The sequence below is a fragment of the Micropterus dolomieu genome, linkage group LG02, assembly GCF_021292245.1.
Source record: "Micropterus dolomieu isolate WLL.071019.BEF.003 ecotype Adirondacks linkage group LG02, ASM2129224v1, whole genome shotgun sequence".
NCBI classification, from domain to species: Eukaryota; Metazoa; Chordata; class Actinopteri; order Centrarchiformes; family Centrarchidae; genus Micropterus; species Micropterus dolomieu.
Window position 1 is genome coordinate 10217328 of NC_060151.1, and position 13007 is coordinate 10230334.

At 40.3% G+C, this 13007-nt stretch overlaps 1 protein-coding gene across 2 annotated transcripts in view; it reads left to right on the forward strand.

Moving 5' to 3' along the window:
• The first annotated feature begins 4812 nt into the window (after positions 1–4812).
• The window catches only part of LOC123986178 (GTPase IMAP family member 7-like), a 14772-nt gene continuing 6577 nt past the window's right edge, over positions 4813–13007 (forward strand). For both annotated transcript variants that reach the window (XM_046074319.1, XM_046074312.1), the window contains exon 1: positions 4813–5062. In XM_046074319.1, coding sequence (XP_045930275.1) covers positions 5014–5062 — 49 coding nt within the window. In that variant the 5' untranslated portion in view covers positions 4813–5013. The remainder of the gene's footprint in view (positions 5063–13007) is intronic.

A 13007-nucleotide genomic window follows, 5' to 3' on the forward strand; every position in this document is an offset into this window, starting at 1 on the left:
GAATTTGCCAATCTTGGTGTTCTCTGGCAAATGCCAAACGTCCTGCAAGCACAACCCCCACCTGTGGACGTCGGGCCCTCATACCACCCTCATGGAGTCTGTTTCTGACCGTTTGAGCAGACACATGCACATTTGTGGCCTGCTGGAGGTCATTTTGCAGGGCTCTGGCAGTGCTCCTCCTGCTCTTCCTTGCACAAAGGCGGAGGTAGCGGTCCTGCTGCTGGGTTGTTGCCCTCCTACGGCCTCCTCCACGTCTCCTGATGTACTGGCCTGTCTCCTGGTAGCGCCTCCATGCTCTGGACATTACGCTGACAGACACAGCAAACCTTCTTGCCACAGCTCGCATTGATGTGCCATCCTGGATGAGCTGCACTACCTCAGCCACTTGTGTGGGTTGTAGACTCCGTCTCATGCTACCACTAGAGTGAAAGCACCGCCAGCATTCAAAAGTGACCAAAACATCAGCCAGGAAGCATAGGAACTGAGAAGTGGTCTGTGGTCACCACCTGCAGAACCACTCCTTTATTGGGGGTGTCTTGCTAATTGCCTATAATTTCCGCCTGTTGTCTATACCATTTGGACAGGAGTGTGATTGACTTGGAGTTACACTGTATTGTTAAAGTGTTCCCTTTATTTTTTTGAGCAGTGTATATGACAACAAAAGTAAATTACATGCATAGTGTATGGAAGTATCTAAAGAGTGAGCTATAGCATTTCCTTATCATCTTTCTTGAGTTTCACACATGCTGTACCGATCACCGCCAATCAAGGCTCAAGACTTCCGACCTGCAACCTCTCCCCTCCTCTGTGTGTCTGCAGGGCGCCTCCATACACACATAACTAAGTTACTGAAACAAAAACTGTAAGTTACTGAAACATACTAAAACAATACAATATATACTAAATAAGACGTTTTGAAAGCTTGAACATCGCCTTTGTCTCCTTTGTCCCAGATTGAATGTGCCCCAGCCTTGCCCCCTTAATAAAATTGGTCTAGAACCGCCACTGCCTTAGACTAGACCAGAGGCATAATGTGCCCTCACTCTGACACATTGTATTCTTCAATGTAACTTCCCCTATGGCCAATTAGCAACACTGCTTGACTGGCAGGGTGTGTTCTTGCAAAAATGTGAAGGCCACAGCCTTGGAGCATTAAAGAAGGCTGAGCAAAAACACTGCACCTTAAAGTTCAGTATATCTTTAAAGTTATCATTGATCAATATACATCTTAAACATTATCCTGGTATTTAGTAGTTATCATGCTAGACATATATCATATTCAAACATCATTCTAGTGAGACAAATATCAGCCCAGTTATGAAATAATTAACTAAAAGCTGTGACAACATTCTTTGGACTCAGTCTTGGAGCTGTTTAGCTACAGAATGTTTTGCTTCATCCATGCCTTTATCTCCTCCAGGCAGGTGGTCAGAGTAGATGATAGCAGCAGATTGGGTTGGGTTTATCCTGAGCTAAAGTTGATTGTCATCAGCATAGCAGTTAAGTGAAATTCCATGGCAGCTAATGACACGGCCAAGGAGGAGCTTGTAGAGGATAAATGGGGCTGAGCACTGAGCCTTGACAGACACCACAGTAGATGTTGTGAGTCAGGGATTTAGCCTCTCCCAAGGCAACATACTCAGTTCTCCTGGTGGTTTTAGACAGAGTCAGAGAGACCAATGGTGCAGACGGTGAAAGAAGATGTTGTGGTCCACAGTGTTGAACACTGCAGTCAAGTTCAGGAGGATGAGAAGAGATAGGGAGCCACATCATCAGCAGGTCATTTGTGACCCTAACCAGAGCTGTTTCTGTGCTGTGGCCAGGGCGGAAAACAGACCGGAAAAGAAGTTGGATAGGACGGAGTGTATGATGTCTACTTTTTTCTGAAACAAGTGATAAAGTTGTTGCACCTCTCCTTTGTGGCTTCTGAATGAGAGTGAGTTTGCGGTTTGAGGATGTAATTAGTAAAAAATTGTAGTAAAAAATTGTTGTTGCCAGGGCTATCGTTGATGATCCCCTGTGAGGAATAGCGTGGGACCAGATGTGCAGCCTCTAGCTATTGTCATGGTCATGAATATGGTCCGATCTCTGCATTACATATTATTTACACCATTTAAACATATTTTTAGGGCCTAGAGATGGTTGACAAGTTTACATCCGCAGCAGAAGTCAAAGGCAAAATTTTTTATCTGATATGGGTCTTTGGCTTGAGTGTGGCAAGGTGGCTTGATGGCGCCCCTCAAATAATTTCAACAAAGGTGCCCTTACATCTACGTTTCTCCTAGATGTACAACATTTTGTAGGTATGTGTAACACCTCCTGACTTAAAAAAATGAGTTTATTGGTGCCATACCCTACCACAAGAGGAAAGTCAGCCATTTTGAATTTATATTTTCAGGATTCACACTTTAACCACTAGGAGGTTATGCAGTTCAACTTGAACACAATCTGCCTCAAATTCCATATGTCTGATATAATTCCAGGCCTGAAGACACCAATGCTGAGTTACAGTCATAGCACCACTGGCAACAGGAATTTACATGTTATACTTTGACAAAGTCCTCCTAGCAGATTAAGATCCATCGCACATCTGGCCAGCTAAATCTAAAGACCTTCATGATGCTATGTTGCAAAGCTTTGAATTTGTATGGAACTGTGTTGCCATGGCAAGATTGACAATATGCATGATTTGCAATGAAACAGGGAGCTGTTATAACTTGTCTATAGCCTACATTGTCCAATACGTAGCAAACGTTTCAGTGTAGTGGACAGTGGACACATGAAGTGATATTTAACTCTTTCATTCAACGTCCAATATTCATGAAAATGTATACATGTCAGACAACACATGTTTTTGCTAAATTTGATCGTCATAACTGTATGATTTTCTGTTGTGGATCTAATCTGAACACACAATATTGTATATGTCTCATTTGAATTGTCTGTCTAAGGACAGATTGTGTTGTATGCTGTATATTAAAGGTTTTTGCGAATTGCAATTTGTAATATTGGGTTATGTTAATAAAATTTACTTCACATGTAGCACCACATACTAGCAACAGGAATTAGAGCTTATAGTTCACATGTACACAAACCTTCCAACACGTCTTCTTCACAGCCACATATTCCACACAGGAAACATTTTTTTTGCATTCAGGCTTTCTAAAAAAAATTGAACAGATGTATTTTGATTGAAGCATTGTAAGTAAAAATCCTTATTCTGGTTATTATTCCTCAAGTCTATAATAGATATTCAATTAATGTAATGAAAAAACATTAACATTTTATTTATTGCTCTATTTTATGTCGTCATTAACTGCTGACGCCTCTTAACCAGCCAGAAGGGGCTGCATGTAATCAACAATTGCAGCATCTGATTTATTGATTTATGTTGTAACAAATACAACACAATATGCTTCTGAAATAAATTGCCTACCCCGGCTTTAATGCATTTCCAATGTTAGTGATGGGAGATGAAGCCCAGAGTATGAGACAGAGCATGGGCAGGAGGAACAATTACAGCAACTAATGTACATCCATGTGAGTAATGTTTTAACATAGGCTTGTGAAAAAAGTGAACCGTGTTGATCATTCAAGGCAAAAGCGGTGGTCCTGTTTGACTCTTACAGTAGATACTGAACCCTCTGAGGATCTCCCAGAGTTTATTTAATGGTAACTCTATCAGGACTTCTTCAAAATCAATAACTGGATTGGCCACTAGATGGCGCTTTTAATCTATTTAATTGGTTTATGGTCAGTTGAAGTTTTACAAAGTAGTGCAATGACATTCATCTAAGAGTTTCCTATTTTTTCACGGCCTTTTGTGTTTTTAAAGGTAATTCCAGTGTCAGCTTAATATATAATGAATTAATTTCACTGCAATGAATCACCAAAGTCATCCACCAAGTTAGAAATCTCTACATATTATCATGACACACACGACACAGTGAGATACAGATACTGTATGTGACTTTCATTTGGATTCCACCAATAACAACCAGTAGGCTACATATGAATAGTTTAATTTTTACCATGACGCATGTTTTTTATACTTTAAATGAATACTGTTTCAAATATAGACGTTTTTCTGTCCATGATGTTGCACTTTTATGCAATTATTTTCTTTCAGAACATTTTTCAGACCTTTTGATGATTCTTCAGTAGCTGATATAGTTAAAGTCAATTCAATTATTTGAGTAAACTGGACAGCCTGTAGGTGATTTTTAATGTCCACATCCAGTAAAAGAATATGCCCACAGAAAATGTATATTTAGCATAATATGAGTTCTGTTAAATTTAAATTACAATCATCTCTAACTCTCTCTCCTGTAGTGGAGCACAACAGCAGCCGGAGGGAAAGAGAAAGTGCAGCAGCAGTATGACAGAGTCCGGGGAAGAAAAATAAAAAAGTGTTTGCTGTTCTCACTTCATTTTTCAAATAAAACAAAATTTATTAGATAAGGGTGGAGCGGAAGAAACATAACGATAGAGCCTACATTCATATTGTTTGTTATTATTATGTTTTTTGTTAAAAATGTTTGACACTGTCCTTCTTAATAGCCCATGTAATTGCAAATATATATATATGGCTATTTCCTTATTCTTAATAAAAACATAATAGGCTATATAACTTTTAGAACATCAAACAGTTAATGCGCGTTCGGATTAGATCTCGGCCGCCGTTTTTATGGTCTTCTGCAGCCGCTTGAGTGAATTTACCTTCGGTCATTGAAAACAGCCTTTTCCGTATAACTCCGTGAATGTGTGACGTATCCACCTGGTTTTTCGCGGGTCTGGTAACGGTGACTACTGTGTACTGTATGTGCTGTAAGACAGTCCTTAAGATATGCTGAGGTAGTTTGGCATATCAGACTTGTGTGTCGTTCGTCCCGCGTTTCAATCGTCCTGGCCCTACCGATCTGAACAAAGAACAAACTTGACCGAGACCGGTCAAACGTGACCTGTAGCAGATAAATCCTGGTTGATAACACAATAGCTGCATCTGTTTCTGCCATGATCCCTGACAGCATGCCTGGTGCCAAGCTAGAGGATCCGGAGGAACGTAAGTATGAAAAACTCTTAGTTTGTCTTTCTGTTTTCAGCTGCTCTTAACGACAAATGCGCGAAGGATTCAATAAACCAAACTTTATTTGAAAGAATTTTCTTTTATTTATTTAATGGGACAACCCATCACTTTGTTACTCACCACTCACTTATTATAGCACAGGATGAGTAGGTGATGGCAGATCTCGAATAAAAAGAAACATTGAGGGGTGATTTAGTAGAGTTAACGATACCTTTCCAAGACTGAAGCCTCTACCATGTAAGACAGCCCTAAAGGCAAACTAAGTAGGCTGAAAGACATTACTCTAAATAAAGTCTTTGCTTTCTACATTAGAACAATGAGGGTCAGCTCGTGTTTCCGTTACACAGCAAACACGTTTTGGCGTTTCATTTTCTCTTTGCTGACATCACTCTGTTTTTCTTTGCATACTGAAACAGTTAAGTAAATAAGGAGCCATAGGAACCATAGGAGCCCCCCTCTGCAGATCAAATGTAGACTTCACACTGTAACATGTTCAGATGATCACTGGATTGATCCTGTTGTTGAAAAGAGCATTGCTTTCTTTTGTTCTTTCACATTGATAGGCTACTAAGCTATTTGTTTTATCGATGCCCGAGGGTGAGTCCGTTAAACAGAATATCGCCGGTGAAACTTAATCTTGGTTTTCACTCAGCAGATACCAGCTGTTATTTATTCAGGAAGCAATCATTTTTTAGATGCACACAGAGAGAGAGAAAATATTGGTGGAAAGAACAGTCGGGCTTTATACGCATGACGCAGAGCTTCCTCTGTATGTAGGTTTACCCTGCTTGAACAACAAGCTACTCTCATCCAACGAAGGTTAAAAATCAAGGGCAACTGGACTTGGTTGAAGATACTGATAATTCTGACTGACTGGCAGGAGCTGAGTTTCCCTGCCAGTCAGTCAGAACTGAAGAAGTCCTTTGGATGAGGGACGAAACGTCTTCCAGTATCTTCAACCAAGTCCAGTTGCCCTTGATTTTAACCTTAGTAATCAAAGTAATCTCATTTTTGGGGACCTACACATGCTTGAAAACTCATCAAAATTTGCACATAATCAGGAGTGGAAAAATTTCGTATTTTATGGCTCGGTAGCGCCCCCTACAGAGCATCAGGGAAATGGGCCATTTGATGAATTTGAAATGTGATTTATCTATGGACAAGGTATCCATATTTGGAACCTGTACACACAGCCCTCTGTTATAATCAGAAAAAAGCTTGGATTTTAAAAAGTACAAATATATTTGTTATTACATTTTTTATCATGGATTCATTAATTACAAGATTGGGTAAGGTTGGTAGAGGTCTTATTCTCGCATACAGTAATGTGTTTTGGATTAGCTGTAGTAATGGTAGTGGTATTGCTTTACATATCTTTTTATATTCTTTCTGAGTGCAGTTTAGATTTTATTTGTGCAGAAAAGCAGTATGTTCTAAAAAGTTACCATTATCGTCTAATATATCATCCACAAACACAATGCCCTTCTCCTACCAATCAATCTTAAATAATGATTTCCTATTTATTGTAATGACCCTGTTATTCCATAGGGTGGAACCATGGGGAGAAAAATTGGGGGTAAATATAATTTTCCAGTAAGGAAGAAGTTGTTTGTGGAATTGTGAAAGTTTAACAGTAATCTTGGTCACCTCAAAATCACATTTTAAGAAGAAATCAAGCCCACCTATTTTTTTAAATAAAGATCTGGGTATGTGAAACCACATAGAGTCTGGTTGTGATAAATATGTTTTCAACCAATTAATCTTAAGGGTCCCAAACATTGCTTCAAAGTCCAAGGCTTTGATACCACCTTTTTCATACTCTTTGACAAGCTGTGCTTTCCTAATATAATGGGTTTTATTTTTCCAAAGGAATTGGAAAATAATTGAATAGATTTTTTTTAACATTATTAGAAGAAACATATAGGGAGTAACAAGGGTAAATTACATTGGAAATGCCAATTGTTTTAGATAGCGTAACTCTACCAAAGATAGTGAGGTCTCTGGTTAACCAACGACTCAGTGCCTTTTTCATATCGATTAAACGGTCAGAAAAATTTATATCTTCCCTCCTTTTTCATATCGATTAAACGGTCAGAAAAATTTATATCTTCCCTCCTGATAGCATTTTTAGATAAGACTATTCCTAAATATTTTACTTCAGTCTTAACCTTTATCGAAGCAATACTGGAATCCTTAGATGAATGAATGGGAAATTTCTCACATTTGAGTATTAAGAGACAGTCCTGAAGCTTTAGAGAATATCGAGACCGTACTGAGAGCAATATCCACCATAGATTTATTCCTTAAAAAGATTACTGTGTCATCCGCAAATTGACTAATTTTAAATTCCTTATCTAAGACTGAAATACCATGCAGAGCGGGATTGTTATTTATGAGCATGATAAATAATTGGTTGGCTAAAATAAATAATTTTGGCGAATTGTCTAATGCCACGTAGTACCTCGAATCTAGGGGTTATACCAGGATTTAAAGACACTGAACTAAATATGCCATTATACAACCTAGTGTGGTTATGTATGTTTCGACCCCTTATGAAGGCTGATTGACACTCATCAATTATATGTGACAATCCCTCGTTCAGCCGATTAGCATAAACCATAAGTGCCAATAGTTTATAATCATTACATAATAAGGTAAGTGGTCTCCAATTGTCCAGTAAAAGGTTATCTTTATTAGGCTTGGGTATCAGAGTGATGAGACCATGTTTCATAGGAGAAAGACTTCCATTTGATATGCAGTTTAAGAAGGCATTGTGCAGCAGTTCCCTGATATCGTTCCAGAAGAAAGTAAAAAATTCTAATGTTATCCCATCTATTCCAGGTGACTTTCCTTTAGACATCTGTTGAGCAGCTTTATCTAATTCATCAATTCTTAGTACTTCTTCCATAAGTTATTTAAAGTTATCATCCATTTTCTTTTTGAAACCTCGGATTTCTTCTAATAAAAACCAACAATCTTCCAGAGAAAAAAGGGATTTATAGAGATTACTGTAAAAGGTTTGATTTTCTCATCTACTTTGTCAGTTTGGTTGTCAATAATAACATCATTGATAATAAGTTTCTGAATTTTCTTTTTGGTCTGTCTTTGTATTTCCAATCTGAAGAAATAAGAGGAGTTTTTTTCCCCTTCTTCCATCCAACAAGCCCTTGAACAAATAAATGCCCCCTTGGCTTTCTCCATATATATATATATATAATGTCAAGTTGGGATTGAAGGTGGTTTAGTTCTGCATGTTCTTCCACTGATAAATCAACTTTACAACACAGTTTGTTAATGTTACTAAATGATGTCTCTCTGTCTTATCTTTTTGAGTTTAGATGATTGCTTACTTGTCCTAATTGCTTTCTGCTTCACTTTAAATTTGAGCCATTCCCATTTGCTCACAAAAGATATATCCAGTTCGTTTACTTCCTTAATCAACTGTTTGACCTCCTTACAAAACTCTGTATCTTCCAATAGGCTATTATTGAATTTCCATATGGGGTTTATATTAGTCTTGTTCCCCCCCAGAGAGAGGATCAAAGATATTATACAATGATCCGTTAAGGGTCATGAAGAGATTTCACATCTATCAACTTCATTAACCAAATTGTTTGAAATTAGCCAATAGTCTAGTCTTGTGCACTGGCCATTGTTGGATTGCATGCATTGAACCAGGTAAATTGCTTTTTTGAGGGGGTTTTCATTCTCCAATAGTCAATTAGATTAGCCTTTGTAGTCAGTTCAATTATTGTTTCATCAAATGTGTGGAATTGTCTCCTCGATTTGTCGCCGATCCAACCAAAGATCAGGGGCCAGGTTAAAATCACCCCCAATTATTACTTTATCAGTTGAATAAAGCATTTTCCAGTCCTCTAGGCTTTTACCTAAGGATGAGTAGTAGTAACTAAGGTTTAGTAGCCTAGTTAAAGTGTGATATTCACATAACCGAACCATGGAACAAAACACCTCAGTCAGGTTAGTGTAGGCTGAAATGATTTATTCAGGGACTACATTTCGGTTATCAATCAGGGCGAATCCCTCTTTCAATAATGGTCTTTTACCTCTTTTTTTCTGGCTTCTTGAACTAATGGCCACAGTTTTGTAGGCGCCTTCCGGTCTTCCATCGAGAAGTCCTCTTTGAAACGTATGTGCATGTCTTTACACACCCTTGCATCTTTCGACTTCTTCCAAACTTCATCCCGCACTGTTCTCATTTCAAACTGAATGATGATCGCTCTCGGTGTGACATTTGAGGTAAAGCCGTCCCCTCTTCTTCCCAGCCAGTGAACAGTGTCAACTGTGTCTCGCAGCTGCTCCACAGACATTGGGACAACTCTAGTAAGTATCCCGAGAATGACTTCTCTCGTGTCCTCTCCATCCTTTTCTGGGAGACCAATAACCTTCAGTTTCCACCTTCTTTTGTATCAGGTTTGCTCAGCACATGCTTCTTTAAGGAGGTTATTATTCCTCTGAAGGTCGTCGACTCTTTCCTGGAGCGTGCCAATGTCCTCCCGGTTTTTCTTTGTCGCAGTTGTGTTTGCTTCAATGCGTCTGTCAAAGCTTTTCAAAAGTTCAGTCTGTTCGTCCATTTTTCGGGTCAGAGCTTGTACTGCTTGAAGAATTGCAGCGCCTGTGTTCTCGTCCTCAATTCCACTTCTGTATCTCTGTTTCTTGGGATTTGGCTCTTTAATTGGTGTATGGTCTTTGTTAATTTTGGCTTCCTTGGCGGAAAGACCAACCGCCCCTAATTCTTCATTGATGTCGATATCATCACATGCCTCGTGGAGCATCTCCAAGTTGTAGTTGTGGTCCGACATGGTTGCAAAAAGAACAAGCAACAAGTTCCCAAAATGTTGTGGTATCCTACTTTTGTCACTGCAGTATTGGCACTTACTTGAGCAGCCTTTAAATTGAGGGTTATTGCATTGGTTAATCACATTTCAAGGACTAATTAACGAATTTTAATTGGAGCCTGCCGAAGTGTTGCCACTCACTCCGCCATCTTGAAACCCCTCTTGAGGGTGAGAGGTGTCCACCGTTCCACACCAATCGGGAAGCTTCCGGTCTACAATATGAAGTTGATGCAGAAGTCCCTGAAACCTGCATTCTATTGAAAATCCAGCAGGGGGCGACTCTTCTGGTTGTAAAAAGAAGTCCGGCTCCATTAGAAATAATGGGAAAATGAGGCTACTTCTCAGCTGAATAATTACCTCAGTAAACACTTTCCTGATGAGTTTATGGTCTTCAATACAAAATTATGTTCATTTAGTAAATTATGGTCCCATTTATTTTAAAATAGACCACAAAGCAAAGTATGTTTCAGGGCGGGATTATCTATGATTGACAAGTCGTTACCATGGCGACCTGTCAATCAGGCTAGAGCCGACTCGTACCCTCGGCACTGTGTAAATTTAACCAGCGCCGCTGAAAAAGCTTATTAGGAGTCGGCTGTTCACTTTCTCTGGTGGGTACATTTAGTTTTAAGACTGTTGTTCGCTAGACAAAGTTATCAGCTCTGTTAAAATGACAGTTAACGTGAGTTACAGTTTCACTTAGCTAAGCAAGCTAGCTAGCTCCGCTCACGGCCGTTAGCTCCGCCGTATTGTCACTTCCGGGCACTTCCTGGTTGCAAAAACTCGACATGGCGGCGCCCTATCGGCCAAACTCGAGGGCCCAATCCCTATGTCCCCACTCACAGACTCACAGACTTTGAGGCGCGTTCCCGGGAAGTCCATGAGGGATTAGGGCTGTTCCACTGTCAAGTGTGCGAGGGCTCTCTCGCGGACATTTTGAGACCTTTATAGACCCTTTTCGTAAGTCCGCATTTCTGCAGACTTTGGCTGAGGGAACTGCCCACAGTTCATAGCGGTATGAGATGAAACACGGAGGTTACCAGGGGAAGCCCAGAAGCGAGAGAAGTATCATGGCAAATCCGCATTATAAGAGAAGAAGAAAACCGTAAACAAACTGGAATCGACACCTGCGATGATGTTAATATTGTTGAAAGTTTTCTTAACTTAAGATGGTGCATAGAACACATGAAGTCAGAGGAATGCAATCACCTTATTACATACTTAGTTTTTGCTTAATGATGCTATTTGACCAACAATAGTGTATTGATTCATTACAAATATATATTGACATTTAGGCTACCTCTCCTCCACTCTGTTGGGCGAGAGCCTGCAGGACTTAAATATCAGGCAAAAACATAAAATAAAAAGTGTGCACCGTGGTTCAGTGTCGTCAAGGTAACATGATAAAGTGGCAAGTGCTGTCCCGTTCCCGTTTACAGCATTTTGAGCCCTCGCAGCCTCTTAAACTCAATCACTTTCCAAGTGACATCAGTAGTCTGTGAGGGTTCAGGACTCAGTGTTTAGGAGGGACATTGGGATTGGGCTGAGGCTTCAAAACGGCAGTCCACAAACCAACGGGTGACGTCACGATGACTACGTCCATTACAGTCTATGGTGGTGCACCGAGCGCAGCTCCCGCATAAACACCTTCATCCCTTCGGTCCAGTTGCAGCCACGTACTGTGTGATGCTATCGGCATGTCTTTTCTCTCCCTGAACACAGTCACTCGTTACAGTAACTAATCTAACTTTAACATTACATTGTCCATGTGGCACGTTTAATGTTGAGGCTGCATAAAGTCAGCGAAACCAAAAGGTAGACCATCACTTTCCAACTTCACACGTCACTGAACCTTTTGCTCCAAACTGTTGTCACCGCAAAATTAACTTCTCTAACAGGTTTTGACTTCTGTGCATGACTCTTTAAAAACTGGTCAGCATACCCTCCCGTTCAGTTTGGGAGTTGTGCTAATGATCTTAACGAGCTAAGCTGATGTGGCAGGTTGAGGGTTTTTCTCCCTCCCACCACTATATGGCACTGCGCTGGTGCCATGACAACCGGATGCCACTGCCTTGGCCTATAAGTACAGGTGGTGATGCACCTGTGTCAGTCTCTTTCTTACCTGGACTGGGCATTTTGGCTGTTGGTGATGGTGATCCGGTGTTGTGGTGTGCTGATGCGAGTGCTGTTACAGCTGTTATGGCCTGCAGCGCAACAGTTTAGCCGGTGGTTAATACCCCTAAACCTGCAGCGTCGCCGGGTGGCGTCCTGTATGCACGCAACATTGCTCTTGGTCTGTGTGGTAAGTGTGCTGTCTGCTTGCATGCTGATGGAACTGTCTGCTGTGTGCGGGTAGTGCATCGCGGTTAAACACAATGCTCCCTTGGTTGTTTTAGAGCGAATCGTTGCTGTGCGGGCTATCTCGATCTGGCCTGTGGCTGATTATGTGTGTGTGCTGTGGAACCGTGGGGGGGGTATGTATGCATGTCTCGTATTGTATTCCATTTGATTGAATATATACAGTGAGGAAAATAAGTATTTGAACACCCTGCTATTTTGCAAGTTGTCCCACTTAGAAATCATGGAGGGGCCTGAAATTGTCATCGTAGGTTCATGTCCACTGTGAGAGACATAATCTAAAAAAAAAAAAAAAATAAAATCCAGAAATCACAATGTATGATTTTTTTAACTATTTATTTGTATGATACAGCTGCAAATAAGTATTTGAACACCTGTCTATCAGCTAGAATTCTGACTCTCAAAGACCTGTTAGTCTGCCTTCAAAATGTCCACCTCCACTCCATTTATTATCCTAAATTAGATGCACCTGTTTGAGGTCTTTAGCTGCATAAAGACACCTGTCCACCCCAAACAATCAGTAAGAATCCAACTACTAACATGGCCAAGACCAAAGAGCTGTCCAAAGACACTAGAGACAAAATTGTACACCTCCGCAAGGCTGGAAAGGGCTACGGGGAAATTGCCAAGCAGCTTGGTGAAAAAAGGTCCACTGTTGGAGCAATCATTAGAAAATGGAAGAAGCTAAACATGACTGTCAATCTCCC